This window comes from Apteryx rowi, unplaced genomic scaffold (assembly GCF_003343035.1).
Source record: "Apteryx rowi isolate R43461 unplaced genomic scaffold, aptRow1 scaffold_278, whole genome shotgun sequence".
In the NCBI taxonomy this organism is placed as follows: Eukaryota; Metazoa; Chordata; class Aves; order Apterygiformes; family Apterygidae; genus Apteryx; species Apteryx rowi.
Genome location: NW_020449174.1, coordinates 794,179 through 814,084, shown reverse-complemented (window position 1 = coordinate 814,084; position 19,906 = coordinate 794,179). Strand labels below are relative to the sequence as shown.

The 19,906-nt window shown below is 43.4% G+C and overlaps 1 protein-coding gene across 9 annotated transcripts in view; it reads right to left on the bottom strand.

Moving 5' to 3' along the window:
* The window catches only part of ALG9 (ALG9, alpha-1,2-mannosyltransferase), a 97,631-nt gene that overhangs the window by 64,479 nt on the left and 13,246 nt on the right, over window positions 1–19,906 (bottom strand). For 5 of the 9 annotated variants that reach the window (XM_026068660.1, XM_026068662.1, XM_026068664.1 and 2 more), the window contains exons 10-14: window positions 18,407–18,561; window positions 16,553–16,682; window positions 15,687–15,834; window positions 15,254–15,383; window positions 7,926–8,056 (exon numbers count right to left, since the gene is read on the bottom strand). In XM_026068660.1, the coding sequence (XP_025924445.1) occupies window positions 7,926–8,056; window positions 15,254–15,383; window positions 15,687–15,834; window positions 16,553–16,682; window positions 18,407–18,561 (694 nt within the window). Of the gene's footprint in view, window positions 1–3,030; window positions 3,110–7,925; window positions 8,057–14,486; window positions 14,563–15,253; window positions 15,384–15,686; window positions 15,835–16,552; window positions 16,683–18,406; window positions 18,562–19,906 lie in introns of those variants that run through there. The other 4 variants (XM_026068667.1, XM_026068668.1, XM_026068669.1 and 1 more) reach the window with 3 other exon arrangements.

Genomic DNA, 19,906 nt, shown 5'->3' with positions numbered 1-19,906 from the left:
AGCACTGTATGAACTAGTGGCACCCCAGTAATAGTGGGTCTGACTGCTGGAGCAACAGAACTAAGTGCCTGTGGTTGCCATCAGCACTGGTGCCTCTCACAATCCTGCCTGTTCTCACTTCCTCTTCTTCACGCCTTTTGTGAGAAGCACTCCTATACCTTTTACTTGCTGGTATTCTAACAGGGGTTAAACACAGGGCCCAGCACAGCTGACATGGTATGTTCATGTGGTCTGTATGGCATGGGCTCGGAGCCTGCAGAGTTCAGCTTTGCACTGTAGAACAGAAGGCTATTTCAAGATCTGGCAGTAGCAAAGAAAAGCCAGTTCAAATCCTCCCAAATAAGCTTACTCAGTGTCATCATCCTGAGTTTGCAGACAGCCTGAAACAGCAACTTTGAGCAATGGAAGCTCTCCACATGCTCTTAATTTCTCTGGCAACTCAGCCCTTATTAACAGCAGTTTGAATGTCAGTGCTTGCTGCTTCATAGTTTTTATCAGCAGTGGAATGGGAGGAGAAAAATACTGTTGGCAGAAAGAAGATCACGAAAGAGAAAAGAGGCAGGAATGACTGATGGAAAAAAAAAAGAGAACCGAGGGCGGAAAATGACGAGAAATGCAGAGCAGAAAGAGAAGCTGCTCTTCCCACCAGTGGATGTCATGCATACTGCAAAGACACAAAACTCGTGACAAGTAACAATACAGTGAGTTGGTGGATAAAGGACACAGTTCATCTACATTCCTGTTCTCTGGGCAGAACTCCCCCCAAAGCAAGGAGTACACGCTCCAAGAACAGAGCGATGTAAATCTCCTTTAGCCAGAGGAGATCCCAAAAATGAAGTTCAGCCTGCTTTTCAAGGTAACATGATACTATCGCTCAAACTGTCAGGTCCCTAAGGAATCCTTGGTTTCCGCTGGGTGTTAGCTAGCCAGGCTTCTGGTACCATAGCAAAATGACTCCTCATAGACAAGATTTATAAATTACGTAGTCTAAGGACATGGGTTTAAAAAAAGGCAACAGAAAATAAAAGATGCATATTAAAAACAACATTGACATGCTCAGAAAAAGTTAGAGCTCAGGTCCAAAAAGTGAATACCTAAAAATGGCATGGCAAATGGGGGCACCAACATATGTGGTCCACAGCTATAAGCAAGGTCTTCGTGTTTGTTAAGCAGCGGCTTTCTCATCAAAAAGAGACACGGTCTGGACATAAGCACAATGTTGTCCTCTCTCCTGCTAGTAACTATACAGTGACAAAGTCCTGGAGGCCTTGCTTCCAAAGAGAGAATCGTAACTGCTGGTGCACTACAGCTTAGGAAGCCATGAGAGCACTTCAAATTCAGACAGGGAATCTTTACCTCCTGTCACCTTGCTCCATGAGGCTCAGCAACCTCAGACAACAGATGGCACATGGAAGGGGTTGGGATGACAGAAGACAGGGAGTATATATAATGTTCTATTTGCATTTGCTTCTAAATTTGTACCCTGGAGACTGAGTGTGCGTAGCCTTAAGCAGCACAGAGCTCCTATGCAGCACCTTGGTAGCAAGATCAAGGCCACAGTGATTCCAAGCTGGGTAGCCAAGGGTCCAGCACGATGCTGCTGGACATTGCTACAGCAAGGCTCTTCAAATGGCAGGCTCTGGATGGAGCTGGGCAACAGGCAAATTCTGCCCAGTCCTTGCTGTGCCCCAGATGTGGGAGGTCTCCCACATTCCCAAAGGAAGTCCTAATTCTTTTCCATTTTTCTGGTCTCTGGGACAGCACCCAGGGCAGTTCCCAGTTAGGACAGAGCTGCACAGCACCACACTAGGCCCAGCAGAGCTGCAACCACAGCACTGTTTGGTGCTGAGCATATTTCTGTAAATTACCTATTGGACTTCAGGAGTAAGCAACTGAACAGCCCTGTTCTATTAACTCCAGTGAATGCTCTTCTGGACCAAGAGCAAGAACTGCTAAGTGAAGGAGTTCAAGTCCCCACTTCCAAACTCCAAGATTTACTTGGAATGGAAGCAGCTAGATATACGTGGAGGGTGGTGGTAGTGAGGAACTGTTATTGCTAATTGCATCTTGTAGCCTGAACTTCTCACCCCAGTCAGCAGAATTCAGAAAGACGGATGAGGAGGAAGAAGAGAAAGGAAAGGTAGAAGAGGAGGCAGGATGAAGTTGGATCTCTGCCACATGAGCAGGACCCAGTACCTTCTGGCTACTGGCACACAGAGGAAGCCTGTGATCAAAGCTCTCTGAGAACCCATTAACATTTGCACTTCCTCTAGGTGTTAAATTTTGTACCAACCGGGCACCTAACGAGTGATTTAGCTACTTATAAAACAAAAGCAGGGAAACCATTTCAATTAACATGAAGGAAAGCACAGCTAAAGGGAATGAGACAGAGTGTCTTATCAAACCAGGGTGATGATATTCTAGCACAAGGTGACTGAATCATTAATCTTGCATTAAGAATATTTTTTATAATGGAAAACCCAAGGGTGAGAGCACAAGCATTTGGAGCAAGCAGACGGCTCAGCCTAAAGAGCTGGAAAATATGTGCTCCTCAGCAGGGAGCTGTAATATATTTCCCCTTTTCTGTGCCAGATTTGGAGCGCTCAGCCAATATAGAATTAAATGGACCTGGACAAAGCAGCTTCCTGAGGAGCATAATTAGCTGGTGGCTTGGAGTGCTCTCTAATTCAATTAGCAGCACCATTTATCAGAGCCAGCTGAGATTTACATTTGCACTTGCTGACGTCAATGTGAGACTCGCAGTGAGTCCCAGAAGCCTCTAGTTCAGCAGGAGTGAATTGAACTGCTAGGGTCATTTATTTTCAAAGAACAAGAGCTGGAGGGGGTTTTTTTCCTGCTTTTTTTTTTTTTCCTCTAATGTTCCTTGCTCTACAGCGCTTGAGCTGTAGACCTGAAATCTAAGCTGGCTGCTTCCCTCACAGCTCAGTTTGAGGGGACACCTTTTTTTTTTATTTTTTAAGAGGAGGGGAAAGAAAAAAAGCTGCACTTTCATAGTGTTTTTGCACTTACTTCATAGGTAGCAGGGGGCACTTCCAAATGATTGTGTGGAAGCAGGTGCGGGATTTGAGGGATGCGTCATTCTGCTGAGCTGGGAGGGGAGGAGGCACATGCTCAGAAACACAAGCAGCCTGGATTGTTATAGGAAGGTCCTGACGCATCTTCCCTGACTCTACTCACAGACCTGTATGTCTGACTCTGCAAAGAATTCTCCCCACGCATTTACTAGCGCTGAGATCCTTTGACCTTACCAGTTTCTAGCACCTACCATGCTGCTACATCTACAACTGTGGGTTACTGCTGCTCTCTTGTAGCTAAGCTCCTCAGACTGATCAATTTCTCAGCCATAGAAGAGTYGCACTGCTTAGATTTGTTGTCCCAAATTAAAAAAAATACAAAAATGTTTTTGCCGAGATTTCCGTACCTTCTCCGCCATCAGATCTGCCAATACTTTCTGGGCTACAGAAGTACTTGTTGCATTCATGAAACAGCCTCAGTGCATCATGATCCCCTGAGAGAAACTTCCAGCTGGGTGAAGAATGGCAGCAATAACTCTCAGTCTCTTCCTTCCGAGGCTCAGATGCRCCCACTCTAGTTGGGCTCCATGAGTTGGGTTTAAGGCCAGAAGCAAGCAAGGGAAGGGCTGACTGGCAGCAAGAGTGGCTGCCGCAGCCCCAGACAGAAAGACCCACCAGGAATACTTGCTTTGCAAATGAGGTTTTCCCTTCTCAGCAAAAGCACAACAGTTAATGTCTGGGTCTGCAACATGAGACAGACCCTTGCAACTTATTTGATTGCTAGGCAGATCTGTAGTTGTTACCAGCTAGCTCATCTGTCAGCTGCCGATCTACTGCAAAACTTGTGTCAGTTCCCCCTTTGGGAGTTGCTTGCACCCCATTATTTTATGCAAATTACAATTCAATCACACTCAGAAGGAAACAAACAAGCAAACAATGCTGTCTTATTGTAGAAATGGCATGACGCATCCAGAGGAAAGAGCTCAACAGATCAATTATGAGCACTTGCTATGGGAAACCTTTCTATGGACATTGCAGCAAAATTTCAATACGTGGATACAAAAATGACGCAAATGTATTTATCTGCCACTACTATTATGAAATTGAAGCTCCTCACTCTTTCATTCATTGTCAAACAACTCCTGGAAGTAAGTGGGAGCTAACAAACTTTTGGTCCAAATGAGAAACTACAGCATAGGGAGGCTAAGAGACCTGGCCACATTCACAGGAGCACCAAGTTCCAGCTCAGCCCCTTAATCACACGCCCACCCTACCTCTACTCCAGGGGCCAAATTACAATAAAAAATAAATAAATAAATAAATAAATAAATAAAAGAGAAGCTGGCAATCCAAAGAGAGCCTTTCTAAAATTTCTCTTGCTCATGCTGATACAGATGGACTGGCAAAAGGGGCCATGACCTTGTCTGTAGTATCCACCTTTGAACACGATACCATTAAATGACAGAACACAGGGTGGATCAGACCTAGCAGGATTTGTTCTTTCTCCTCTTCGTTGCTCCATGAGCTGTCTGAGGAAACTGTGCCCATAGCTAAGCATTTCCCCTACGAGGCAGGCTGTGATTCCTGACTTACCATTCTTCATTGGCAGGGGGGAACAGGGACAGAAAAATCTGTCAGACAAGCAGGGTGACAAGACGGGAGACTTTGCTGGTTCCCTCACCCCTCTGCATCAGTGATACCCTCAGTTGAGCACATGCCCTTTTCGTCTTTCACCAGCACCATGCACTTCAGCTGCCCCACCTGCCAACTGCTGAAGGTCTGCTGAGGGGACAGGAGCACCGTGCTCCAAACTGCGGGAGCTCTGGAGGTACTCACAGCAGGCATGTAAATCAGACATGCTGCTATGGCAACCTGGCCTCTTCCGCTGGTGAAGGCACTGCACCTCCCTTCTGCTCCAGCTGTGAGGTGTTGATAAGAAACAGCATGGAGAATTTCCATGCAGCACAAGAACAAGAGAGAAGGAAAGGAGGCTGCCAAGGCACACCAGCGAGGTCAAGGACCTGACTGCCTGATCTCCTCTCGAGACATGCTCTGCAAACCCTCTTCTACTCCCGTCTCCCACTAACGCAACAGCATCCTTTATTAAGGAGGACACTGCAGCCAGAAAGGTCCCCTTCCTCCCTCCACCACTCTTAGATAACCTGTTCCTTTGTTCTAAGCAGTCGATGACTGCTTAGCCAGGGAGGACTTTGTCTTCTTCCCCACTGTTCTGCTCTTTCACCTCATCATTACCACAGTCACTGTATTCTGGAGTTTCAGGATCTCTCTGCGACTCCCAGCTCCTCACAACAAGCTGCCTGCCATTACATGGTGAAACGTTACTTTTGCTGCAAAAAGCTGGACCATCACTTCCAGCGGTAGCAGCCACATGCTCTCTTCCTTCATAAAGCCAAACACAAAACCACTAGACTCAGACAACTACATCCCCATACTGAGTGCATTACCTGGAGGTTGGCTCCAGGCCTTCAGAGATGCTTAGCCAACAGGAAATACAGCTCAGGGATCTAGCTGGAGTTTAGACCATCTAAATGCAACACACAGTATCATACATCAAATCAAGATGACTGGACAAGTTTTCACTGCCAAGCTTGGGAACGAGTTACTGTGCCCAGGCCAACAAAAGTACCTTGACAGCATTTTCCCTAGAAGTGCAGAGCTGCCTGCAATGCAACAGCACCTCTGCCTATGTGGTTCAGGAAGCAGAATTCCTGAGAAGCCAGCTCAATGTTTGTGCTTGCCAAGACACAGAGGTTTGGCAATAAATAGGGGAATTCCTGAATCCCGTCCATTTCCCCAAATAAGAGGGGGAGAGGCAGATGAATTTCACAGAGCAACTCGCAAGGGAAACAGCATTAAAGCATCTAAAGTGAAGAGAGTGTGACAAAGACTCAGCTAACCAGACAGGTACTGAGCTACGTCTTTGGCTCAAGCTTAAATCCTTACACTGATGCCATGCAGCCCTGCAGAGTGGAGTGGGGTCAGGATTGAGAAGGTATCAGATACACCAGCACCTTACAGGAAACATCTCCAGCCAAGTTAGAAATGAACAAAAGAAACGCTGCGTCAAGGCAGAGGATTTGAAACTCTCGTGTCCCTCCTGTGGTAAGGCCTACAGTTGCAGGCACAGCTCTCTGCCAGCAAAAGGAGCAGACACGCTGCCCTCCTGCTCCCAGACAGATGCTGGCTTGTATTCAGCAGGGCACAGCCTCTAAAGGGATATGAAAGGGGTTCAGAGGAAAGAGCAATGGTATATCTCTCAGGAGCTTTAACCCAAAGCTCAGAGGCTATGGGTGGAGAACATGGTGCAATAATCCAAAAGCCCCACGAAACAGACCAACTCCTTCCTACCAAATGTCAGTTAAGGACAGAAAAAATCAGAAATAGCCATGGAAAGTAGCTATGGAGAATCCAGGACATTCTGGAGAAGCCTGTGACATGTACAGCCCTACCAGGATAATCTGCTTTGCTTTCATCAGACAGGTTGACGTGACAGCCTGCTATCCCTGATAGCACCCCTAGCAAGTAACATCCCCACGATGGGACCCAAGGTACCTTAAAATCTCACTTGCACCTGATCCAGGGCCTCTGATGGACTTCAAAGGACATTAGATCAGGTCCAAACAAAGTTTGTCTGTTCAGCAGAGAACAGCAAGACACACCAGCTTTGAAAACATCTGAACGCGTATTTGAAGCATAAATGCCCCTGAATGTTTGATGCTATCTGCATGTGCTCTGTACAAGAAGTCCTCTGCAAAACTGTTACGCAGATGTTTTGATTGCCTCATTAATTAGACTCCAGCCATTTCATTCTCCCTTCCTAAAGTCCTGCTCTAACATAACAGCAGGTCTCTGGGCAAACACAGTTCATGAAAAACCTTGCCAAGGAAACTTGTTTGTGTCAGCAAGCTGGGAATAATGAGAGCAACCTCTGGGAAAAGCACATTTTCACTCCTCCTCACTCTCTAACTACTTTCAGCAATCCCCCTCTCTGTGCAACACAGACCTACTACTAGGTATCACATGGAAAATAGGCGTTGGCTTCTGTGTTACTCTTTTACAGAGACTTTTCCAGACAGCTTCTCTGTCCTGGCATGACAGCTACATGACCAGAGCTTTAAACAAATAAATAACCATCTCTTTGCAGCTGAGAGTTGCTGTCCCTGCAAGGACGTATTTGCATCACTCCCATTTTGACAAACCTGATTCCATTACATGTTAGCCTGGAGGAAGGCAATTTCACTCTAATTTACGCTTCTCACAAAAATTCTTGTTCAAACACACAAGCAAGTTGTTTAGTGAGTGGCAGAACTAATGAAGCCTAGATTCTGACAGCGGTATCTTACACAGGTTCTCTGATGTCTAATAAAGGAGTGACCTTGCTGGTTTTTCACTCATTGAAACCGTCTCCTCTATCCATCTGCCAGCTTTCATAAAACTTGTAAGAGCTCACTCTCTTTGAGACTGACTTACATCTGTCTGTTGAACTGACTGAAACAAGACAGGAGATTCAAAAGTCTATTGGGAGGAGATGACAAAGATCTCATTTCTTTAGAAAGCAAACCAAAAAACATTACTTCAGCAAGAAGTGCACAGAGAGAATTCCTTTTAAATATAATCCTCCCTCCCCACCCTTCTCAGCTAGTTTCATCCTCTAAAGCAACCTAGGTAATAAATATTGCAAGTACAAGTTTGACATAGGTTGTACTATGGCCAGGAAGCTGTATTTACTGGAAACACCTTTTCAAGCTGGCTTTTGCCAACATGTCTCTGCTCCGAGGATACAGCCACTTTTGTAAGCGGACCGTCAAGCATAATTAGTTCATAGGCCTGTCAGCCTTTCTCTCTCCTTCTCAGATATGTAAAACATACCTGGAAGCATCTAGGAATGGCTTGTAGGCAATGGTGACCCACTCTTCTTTGTTGGAGGAATACCTTGGCTCCCTTGGGGCTTCGGCTGCTGTATCCAAGTCCACCAGATAATGGCATTTGGAAATGTCAATCTGCAGAAAGGAAGAGATTCTTTGTGTTTATTTCCTGTAGGCTTCTGGGTATACGTGTTCATTGACACAGGCTGTTGTTACACATCTACAAAAAGGAGTTTACATTTCTAGCAACAGGTGAAATGCTTTGTTTAGAAAACTTGGTAAAATATTTTGAATGTTTTCAAGTGAAAGCTTTATGGGGAATGTAACAATCACTACTGCTCTGGTCATAGGAGAGGAGTCCTAGGGTCCCTGTCTGAGCAAGTACCGCTGCCAGCTTTTTACTGAGGAACTGTCAAGTCACAGAAGGGAATTTGAGGGGGCAGAATCAATTCCACTAGAGCTTTTCCTTGTGGATATCTAACTAGCTCTTAAGGACTTCTAATGATGCTGACTCCAAAACTCCCCAGGCAAAAGACTTCACTATCCTTATTGTTAGAAAGGTTTCCTGATGTCTAAACTGAATCTTTCTTGTTTTAGTTTATGCCTGTTCCTATTTGTTGTACACCGTGAACAAGGAAAACAGATCGTCTTCTTTGCGATACCTTTTACGCACTTGAGTTCTGTTATCTGAAGATGGCTCCTGTCTTCTCTTCTCTAGACTAAACAACCATTTTTTACTCAGTCTTTCCTCTACCGTCGTTTTCTAGCCCTGTGATCATTCTCACGGATTTCTTCTGAAATGTCTTCAAATAGTCACATCTATCCTGAATGTGGTGCCCAAATCTGCATGCCGCGCTTAAATGGTGGCCTTGCTTATGCGGAGCAGCAATGCAGGAGTCATATAACATGCTCCTGTGCGCATATCCCAATACGCAGCTCATCTCTCTTTATAGAAGCATGGCACTGTTGAGTTGTATCCAGCTAGTGATTCATTGCACACCTGGATCCTTTTCTGAAGGACTTGTGCTTGTCTGGTCCCCATCCTGTATGTATGCACCTAATTATTTCTGTCTAATGCACTTGCAAATATAGAATTTCTTCCTGTTGTTTTCAGACCGTTTCTCCAATTTGTCAAAATCACTTTAAATTGCAAATGATGTGGGAGCAAGTATGTTGAAGTAGAATTCAATAAGCATATTCCTTTTTCCCCCAATCATTGAGGAAAACTCTGAAAAGGACAGACCTTTGCAGCTTCCTCTCATTTTGAGAGCGATCCATGGATAACTACACCTATCACTGCCATAGCACAGCAGTTCAGGAATACCACTCCAAAGAGTGTGCCCAACAGTAAGAAGGGCACCTTAAGTCAAAGCACATCCACAGGAACGCTTCTGCAAACCAGAGGAATACTAAATATGGATTCCAGGAAATGCACCAACTCAGCACTTGTTTATCGTTATCATGAACTGTTTGTAACATATAAACATCCAGAGACCCTGCTGAGGAACACCTTGTATCGGTGCTGTACAACTACTAAGGAGAACAGAGTCCTGGCCCTAAAAGAATACACAGTTGAGTTCAGGCAATAAGGGCTTGACCCACTGCCCAAGAAAGGGAACGGAGCAGATGCTAGATCAGGCTGCAAGAGAGCATACAAATCCATGCCAGTGCCTCATGCTCTGCTGCTTATCTTCCTCCAAGAAATACCACATCTGCCAACTTTCAGCAAAAAAGATTCCCCTCCCTCACATAATTTTTCAGGCCACCTATGCAAGTGCCTTTACAATCAGTTGCATACATTTCCAGCACATCTGGCTAAGCACATACAGACACCAATACAGGTTACCCAATAATTGATCACACAAGCTCCCCAACCTGTTAACTTGGTAAGCCTCATGGCACTGGTGTTCTCACCTCGTGACAAGTTTAGCTGGGGTTCACCAGGGCTTAAGCAGAATCTTGGAAAACATAAGTAGCTCTGGCAGAGTGAGCTCACTGCCTGGCACAGATGCGCTGCACCCTGCTCGGTTTGTGCATGAATAACCCTCCTGCAGCACTGCCGACCCTCACTGTCTCGCCTGCAGCAGACAGACATCACATTGCACCTCTCAGACCATGTGGACTTGGTATCAGCACAGGCATGCCTTTATCAGCTGCCTATGACGTAAGTAACCGCTCTGCCCTGACAGAAATGTTTGGCAACACTCTGCGAAATTATGAAAATGCATTCGAGGAAGTAACATCACAGAAATGAATTATGTGTGTGACCTCCCAGTTAAACGAGCTATGGGCAGCATCCTCAGGAGACTTGCATTATGCAGCCTTCTTCTTCCTGCTGAGGAGAGCGCTCTTGGATATGAACAGACTGTACTATTCATTTATATGCTGTTGTGTCCTTCCTGGCTAACGGCCCCCTCCTCCCGCCCTCTTCTCCCCACCCCTTGCAGGTTCTCATATAGACGTGCACACGAGCTGCTGCGGAAAAAAACTCTGCCAAGACAAATGTGAACTGTCAGCTACAAAGAAGTCTTGAGCTCCTATCAGGACAAATTTCCTTTTAATAATAACCCTAAGTTATGAGATAAGGTCCATGCAACATGGTTCAATGAAAGGATACATTGTGCAGAAACCTCTGCATAGACAGAAAGAGGTCTAGAGGAGAGGACAAGTTAGGAATAAAGGCTGTCCTGCTGTTGAAGATCTAATCATCTCTAAGCAACCTAAAAACATAAGTCACATTTTCAAAAATGAAATAAGCAGTCCAGAGTCTAAGACCCTGTCTAAACTGTACCAGGGTAAACACATCATTACAATACACCAGCAAAATGAACCTCTCACAGATGCAGGGTACAGCAGTATGGCTGAGCTTTTGCTGGCATAATGATTTTCAGCCATTGGAGCAAAGAAAGTTCTACCAGTTACTGCCTCTGTACTTGGGTCTTTTGCTGGTGCTGGTGCTCTGTTGGTCTGCTATCCCTCCTTGTGACCCTCCAGTTTCCCCAACTGGGAAAAGGAACTAAGGATTCCCACTTCTGCCTCAAATGTGTTATTAAACTTTTACATTAAAATGTAGTCCAATGCTTTGAAATTTCTGAGAAAAGACACCATTGAAGTGCAGTACATCCTAATAATTATTGGTTGTGTCCTTCAGTAATCCTGATGTTTTGATTTGAGAGTCATCAGAGAACTAGAATACATACATTTAGATACAAAATAATAAACCACCAGAGCCTTTCCTTGGATTAAGTGGAACAGACAGGGCATAATTTCTCATCAACAAGTAATTGCAAACTGTAACATTAGTCTCACTAGTGACATGGATGTTTCTCCCAGGTAAAATACAAGGGAGAGAGGAAAAAGAGATTTAACACGGGAATTTAAGAAAAGTATCAAGTTTTCAACTGCAACAGCTCAGCTGCAGTCTGTAGCTTCCCCGCACCCGGCAGGACAGGGATGTCAGAGCAGCGGGATGCTTTGCGCCATCTAATCCCAGCCCCATTAGATCAGCAAGCACTAAGGAAACTGGCAAGCAACTGAAAGCTGCAGCCATCTCCTCACAAATGCCCTGCTGTCACCGAGCCTGCATTTCAACACCCAACTGTATGAACAGGAGGACAGTTATACGCTTCTAACATGCTTCCTTCCCATCCTCAGGTATAAACAAGGACACCCACCACTGAGCAGTCCACTGCATTTTCTGGAGGAGAAATCATGAGGTGGCTAAGTGACCTCTAAGGAGATTTTGTACTAAGCTAAGAATTTCCATCATGCATCTTGCTGTAAACTGGTTACAAGTTTTTGAAAAAAAGACACAAAAAACAACAACAAAAACACGCCAGCAAAAGCAAACCATTGTGCTGAATTATTGTCTGGAGACAGGGTCTGTGGCCCCACCATCATAATCAGATTCTGTCAACAGTGTGCAGACAAAAAACCCTCTCTCTCTCAGCTGGTGACTGAGGGCCCAAGATCTTCATGAAAAATCTGCATGCAGCCTTTAGGAGGCCAGCGCTCCCAAGCAGCAGTTTTCCCTTCAATTAACAATGGCAGAACACAACACATACAGTTGTGTCTTGGTGATGACACAACAGCGCGGAGATCTTGCCAAGTGAGGAAAATATGGAGGTGATATGTGATGATCAGGTGTTTCAAGGAAACAACAAAAGTTTGTCATGTTAAAAACATGAAGAAAAAGGCAGGGCTGCTATAGCTAAATTAGTCAAATCAAAAGCTAAGGTCCCCTGAGGCGGGTTTACAAAGGCTCCTACTCATACGCTATCTTAAATCCAAGTAGCTGAGACGAGCCAAACATTCTCCAGGATGACTAGGTGTTGTTTTGACTCACTGCCTCAACCTCTTCCTTGAGGGTTTCCCGTATTTCAGCTTGCTCTCTCACAAATGTCTATCGCAAACTTCCTTGGACATGCTTGGATTCCCTTTCTGAAGCTACTTTGGGGTTTATTATTACAATTTAGGCTGAAAACAATTTAATTAAGGAGATACCAGATGTCTCAGTGGCATCACAACTGAGCAGCAGATGAAATTGCACCATGGGAAACTCAGCTAAGGAGAATGTTGAATCCACTTTCTGCACTGTATGAGAAGAACATTCCAACCCTGAGAGAGGTTCTGGCTTGTTAGCAAAATGACTCCCAAGCCACTAACCAAGTTTTTCTATAAGTTATGTAGAATCTATCAGAGAAACAAGTTACTGCCTCAAGCTATGACAGATCTCACTTCTCTAATTCTAAATGCTCCCCCCTAAAAGAGCTGGAACCTCCAATGCAAATGAATTATCTGTCAGGTGATGGACAGATTTCCCTTCTACCAGTCCAAGTAGAGCACACTGCATTCTCACAAGTTGTGCTGAAGCTAAGGATGATATTTACCCTGATCAGAGGGCCAGCACAGAATCCGTACACTTATTTGAGGGTTTACACAAGACTTCAGGATTGTACGTACCTTGATGTGTTTCTTTGTAGACAGAAGAAATCAGCCTTAGTGAATGGAGCTACATGCAATTTCTAAAGTACGTACTATCCCCTTCTCATCTTTCCTTTCCCCCCCCCCAGTCCTTTTTTTAAAGGTGGTGCAACTGCTACAGTAATTGGTAGAGGAGAACTAGATTTGATCATATCCTAAATAACAGGAGAAGACACAATATACTACAGAGGCAGAACTCAGAGTACTGCCTGTTGCTGTATTTCTACAACTACATGTCTCTCACTGGTGCCTGGATGGATGTTGGCCTAGCGACACAGAGCATGATGAGAGCTTGCCTGGTGTACCACAGATAAAGTTAAAATATGCTGGGCAGAAACAGAGATGTTCTACTGAAATAACTCAAACACATATTTCAAAAATGAAACTGGGCTTCAGGTGATTGCTACAGTTCAAAATAGAGATGAAGGGAAAAGAAGTGAAAATAAAGTGGTTAAAAAAAACCCTCTGAAGTCAGGAGTTAACAACAGTGTTTCTGCTCTTAGACCTAATCTACTGCTCCTGCTTGGACTCCTCTTTTCAAGAGATAATATTCTTTATCTCCTCCTTAGTGGTTTTGAAGAGAAATACATCTTCCCAGTAGGACAAGTACAAGTAAGTGCTGTTCAACACAATTACGGAAAGAAGAATTGCAAAACAAGAAGGTCAAATCGCTCTTTTCCCCAGCGTCCCATAGCAACAGAAACACTGAGATTTACTCCTCAATTTTCAAGCAGTGCAGTAATAGATATTTACACTYGAAACTGAGAGATCAGTCTCATTTCTCCAGCCATTAACAGGTTTTGAGCTGTCTATGGCTCAGATAATCCTTCTGAAACATTTGTTTTCTCCTCTTTAAATGACCAACAGACTCATGCTATTTAGATTTATTTGCTATGTATGGACCTATTTTTTCCAGGACTTGCTGACCTTTTTTTTGAATCTGGGTATGCCTTCACTCCTTGAGCTCACTGAATTCTAGAGAAGCTCCTGTTTTCCCAGCATTATTATCAGCTCAGAAGAAAAGGTTTGTTTTAAAACTCCATTTAAAATTTACATCAAGTAGCTAATTTCTAACTGCACTAAATAAACATGTCCCAGGCCCTCTTTCTTGCATCAGAAATAACAAAATTGTAGGGTGACATTAAGAAACAACCATGAAACAAAAGTGTGTTTCGTTCCGTTAGTCACAGGCTGTGCACCAGCCAGCTGTCTGTGCTAAAAATATGCCACAGTTAAAAGATTTCGTAAATTAAATGCACTGCAGCAGACAGCTTTTCTCAGGTGGGTACACGCCTCCTTTCCATTTCCAATAACTACGTAACGAGGCTCAAAATAAGAGAGCTTTAACCCAGCCGATTCATCCCTGCTTTTACTCACATAGGTTCCACCTCTGTTACCCTACTGCATACTACCCACTTCTGAGAGCAGATCACAGCTACTTTGTACATCATGTAAAAGACCAAAGTCATGAGCTATATAAATGAGCACATGTCCACTGTCTTCAGTCAAGCTACACCCACTCATGCAAACCAGAGACCTGGTTCATTACATGTGAGTGCTTCCTAAATACTGATGAACGTACCAAAGTTATCCTCCAAGGTGTTGAGAGAGAATGAAAAAAGGACTGTGCATTTCTTGGCAGTTCCTCTCATTCACCCCTTAAGACAGAAAAGGAAGGATGACTAAATATCTGATATTTAGTGCACCACTAAAAATTTATCTGCTAAGTAATTTCACAAGTAGTTAGCTGACAATAATTTAAAAATATTCATACGTGAGTGCTATTTTTGGTTAGGTAACACAAGACAACCAAGAAAAGTAACAAATGAATAATACTGGTATACATTATCTTAACAGCTTCCCATTGAAATCACTGATGCAATTGTTTCGATGAAGTTCCAAATTAAGCTCCTTCTCCTCTCTTGCAAATATGATGAATAACTTCACATTTAAAAAGAAAGGAAAGTACATAGGAAAATTTCAATCCCTGCTCAGTGACAAACATTTTCTGTGGGGGATTTCAAACTACTCATTCGGGTCACTTCCCTGTGTGCACAGTAACACATCATACTAAACCCAAAACTGCAACAACTAGGAATTATTACTTCTTTTGCTTGGTTGTTTTTTTTTTAACCTCTTTAAATGAAAAATAGGGAGATGAAATACAAACAGAAACCAGATTCATATAAACAGGGAAACTGCTAAGTGCTGCAGAGAACTTATTTTTGTTCTGTAGCTCTACAGTCCCCAGGACACAAAATGGGGAGATCTGATCCATGATTCTAGGCACTATAGTAATATGAACGATACAGTAAGGTAAGGAAAAGAAAACAGGAATGTAATCCTTACATATCGAGACGGCTCTTCCCTGTTTTGGTCGTTCATGTCAGCGGGAATGATCCGCGTTGCCATTGGTCCCTTGGCAAATTGTTTCGGTAACTGGCCTCTGAATTCTGACAGGATGAACTGGAGCTGCCAACTACAGAGAACAGTGTTAGAAAGCCTAGCAGGAAACTGCAGGAGCTGGTAGGATTTTGCATGGAGAAAACTAAAAATATAACCAAGGGCATTTCATTCTTGACAGCATACAGCCCTGCCAGAAGAGCAGTCACATCACATATTTTCAGTAGTTCCTGGCCAACATAATCTGTTGACACCAGACCTCTGAATCCTGTGTTTTGGATAGGCTGGTGTCAACAGAGATACAAGGTCCAGAAGGTTACTTCCATAAATATTTATGAGAAGTGCCCCTGCTTATGGATCTCACCAAATCAAGCCTTACTTATCTGGCAGGAGAAAGCTGCTTGGAAATCTGTACCACTCCTTTCCCACACAGACATTAACCGGCCTCCCCTCTGGCACAGTGTGAATAGTTGGGTCAGTRGCAATCCTGTGAAATTCTGGGTATAAGTCCAGAGGCCCATGGTAGCCTATGGAAGACACAAAGTTGTAAACAAGGCTAAAGTAGACAATATTTGCATGACTTACCTCAAAAGACTACAAATAAATGTTCATACATATTTTCTAATTGATAACTTATCGAATAAATTAAATGGTCTATACTAAAAAGTGGCTGGGCTCCAAACCTTCCCACCCCCACATTTCAGAGGTGCTGTTACCACAGTACCTTTATTGACAATCTCCCATCCTGACTGTTCATGGGTACTATCCAGTAAAAAATGTTGCTGCCTAACTTTGCTGAGGTGGGAAGGCTCACTGCATGGCCCTGATTCAAGAAAGCACTTTAGTACCATATTTAATCCATCTCCACGAAGGTCACATGCACCTAACCACAAATTTTACATGGGAAAAATGCTTTTTGAAGTAAGATCATATGTTTGCAAGCTTAAGTATCGGCATAGACACTGATCTGGATACAGATTTTGTATCAGTATAGTCTTACTGGCTGAAAGTGAAGGGCAGCAGTGTTTTAACTGATGTAATTATACTGATATGCACACACATCTAATCAATCCTTAAGGGTGACCACTACAACTTATTCCTTTCCCTGGTACAATGACATCCAAACTCCCAAGGTTGTCTTACTTTCACTACGTTGGTACAGCCAAAGTAGCACAACTTCAGCAAGCCCTAAGACTTGACAAGACCAATATCCCAAAAAGCACAGGACAAGTCTAAAATACCAACCTCTGAATAAGGCAACAGAGCGTGACAATGACAAGAGGCCAAAGAGAAAGACAGTCCCCAGAGCCAACCAGTTGGAGGAGACTGTGTAGTGTTCCAGGCGGTAGCGCTGGAATATGAAGTGGTAACACTTCTGAAGAGAGAAAGAAAAAAAAAAGAAAAAAAGAAAAAAAGAAAATATGATGTTACTCAAACTCTGATATGGTTGAAAAACTGTAATATGAGAAACTACATCAGATGCTTGGCTTGGTCCCTCTTTCCTGCCCTGCCTTTGTGCAGGAGGGATTATTCACTTCCTGTCCTAATCTGGTTTCTGTTTCTCTTGACTTGTTTGCATTTTTCTCATAACAGACAGACTCATGTGGTTCGAGGGAGTAGTTTCTCTGACAAGTTTGCACTGTTAGTATGGAATCAGTTCTAAACTCTCAGCTGGATACTGAATGCAGGACAAAACTATATCAGTGTTAAAATATGCAGGACAGAAATACACACCAGAGTTCCCTAAAGCCATATTTGGCAGGTCCTGAACTGTTGCCCTCTGATGGATCTTCTGACAGTTGAGCAATTCTCAGTTAGAGCCATAAACCTGCTGACATGACAGAGCCTGAACCTGTAAGAACTCAAAGACTGAAACTCACCTGGGGTGTTGTGAGCCTAGTGTTGCAAGGCATCAGCAGTAAAGGGAAATCAAGAGACAAGATAGCTCTAATGAGTGACTAGGGTGGTGCGATAGTGATTTGGGGGGTGCTGACAGTGCTGGTGGGGAACCCAGGAGATTCCCTGTGGAACCACAGTGGTGCATAGCAGGACAGAGGATAACAGCAGAACAGCTGGAAGGGGCTGTAACAGGGACTAGTGACTGCATTCCTGCACCTCTTTCACAGAGGAGAGATGAGTAATTTTGAGCTTTGGAAGGCTCCTGTTTATTTGGAATGTTTTACTCTATGAAGTGTTTTAATCATCATATATTAAACATTTTTTGACTCTTCCAAATGCCAAAAGCAATTTCCTGATGCCTAAACAAGATCTTTTTCCCTTGTCAAATCAGTGAAGGATTCTTATCAGCATACAACAAAATGCATTTCCTACACACATTCCTGCCCCTTAAAGCTAGCCCAACAGCAGGCCAAGGATCCACAGCACTACAGGCAAGTTATTTATCCTTGTGACATCTCTTGGATGTTACATTGCGTTGGCACTGCAACATCACAACTGCTCTTCATCAGAAATTCCCACTTGCAGGGTGGGAGAACAACTCAAAGTCACCATGGAATAATTAGTGGCAAGGAAATATCCTCAACCATTTATCATTTGATACAATCCCAGACAAGTTCCTAATGTGATCACATTATAAAGCCATGAAATTTGATCTTTTCTGCTGGGCTCTTCAGAAGTCTGCACTGAAGTCCAAGATTATTAGATTAGCTCATTCTGCATGCCACTCAGGGAGGGAAATCCCAAATAATTTTGCTTTTGCATCACAGCATACGGAGGGCTAACAGTTTTCCAGACACCTTCCATTAACCTGTACAGAAGGATTATGGTTTACCTCATAAAAGCAGCAACATGCACACACTTTAATATTATAACTGCTGTGCATTTTGCTTCCAGAGTCTTAACACCTGTCCATGAAAAACAGTCTGAAAATGAAACTGCACTAGCTAGCAGATTAGAGACAGATGATGACAAGCTATGCACAGGACAGTGCTGAGCTATATAAACACTGCAGACTGTGTCACAGCCACAGACATTCTGCAGATGTACCCAAGCTTTGGAAAACAATGTTACAAAAGTCAGCTAACAGTTATACTCCCTAAAGGTATGAGCTCATTAAAAACACATCCTACTAAAACTTACCTGAAGAGCAGAGAGCGCCACAGCACCACAAAGACAGATGAGAGGATAGATGGGAAAGAGAAACCTCTCCTCTTTGTGGGGCTGACTGAAGAAAATCATGATCCAAATGTACATAGGAGCTAGTGTCAGCCAGTAAGGACGGCCCAGATTCTGAACTGAAAAAAAAAATATATACTCAGCAAAGTAGTAAGGTAAGAGTAGGAGGTTTATCCTATTTCCCCTCTTGCACACACTCACCAGGTGTGTTACCATATTTTATATTCAGAAGGTCATTTTTTCTGACCCAAATAATAGCCTTCAGACATAGACACCCCATGTTCTGAGCAGAGGTGTTGCTATAATTCAAGTAACATGTCCAAACATTCACTATAGAAGTTTGATTGGAGAATTTTCATAGGTTCCTAAATACTAACAGTCTTGACAAGCTTCAGGACACCACTTGCAGAGGATATTGGACTTAGTTACTGAATCCAAGTAAAAAGAGACAGAAATCCCTCAAGAATTGATATGTCTAAAAAGGTAATCAGAAGTACCAGATTTCCTTTTGTGTATTATGCTGCACATACAAAAATCAGAAAGAATCTCCTCTGGACCTACCTTTCACTTACAAGTGGTTGTTTAGTCACTGATGTTTCCACAACCTTCATTGCTTCATTACAAAAATAACAGCATGTGAGAGGTCTCTCAGGTACCTTCTGCTTAACGCAGGAAATAACTGATTCAAAAATAACAACAATTACCCTGAATTTTAGTCACACTGAGGAGAGTTGCACAGTGCCTGACAATTTTCAATCCCTTTTCTGCCCCCCTCGCTACTCCCAACAGCAGGGTTAAACAATTTAGCCAAAGGCATTTCACAGACAATAAGAGCTAAGCACCCAGCAGAATGGCTCCTGCTGTTAAGTACAAAAACACTAAGTGAACAGCAGGAAATCTTGCATTGACAGGATCTCCTACTGGGCTTTTACTGGTTTCTGACAGTATGTCAGTCATATTCAAGGAACAGATATAAGCAAACACCCATTAGCATACATTTTCGACAACATTTATGATGTTATTGTTTCTTGTATCCAGTAAAAATCAGAGAACAGAGCCCTAAGTGGACTGATAAACCTGGAGGCTGCTGCTGCCACTTAACATTTGCCATGAATCTTCCTCAGGAAAATGGCAGAGAAGAATTCACGCTTCCCCAATACTCTTTTCTTCTCCATAGCCATTTGCCAAATGCTGTGTGTTTAAACCAATGTCATTTATTTAAGAGAAAACCCAAAATGAACTAGGGAACCTCCTCTCTCTGCTCTAGGTATATCCACACCTGCAGAGACACTTCCCAATGCATGGACTGTCCTAACAGGACTCAGTCCTGCAAGGTGAAAAATTCCTTTCACAATGCACAGAAGAGCCCAGGTTCAACTCCAACATGGGCAACACCAGAGACCAAGGGATGCCTCTTTGCAGGCTCAGCCCCAAAAATGAAAAAGGAAAAACAACTATGTTCTC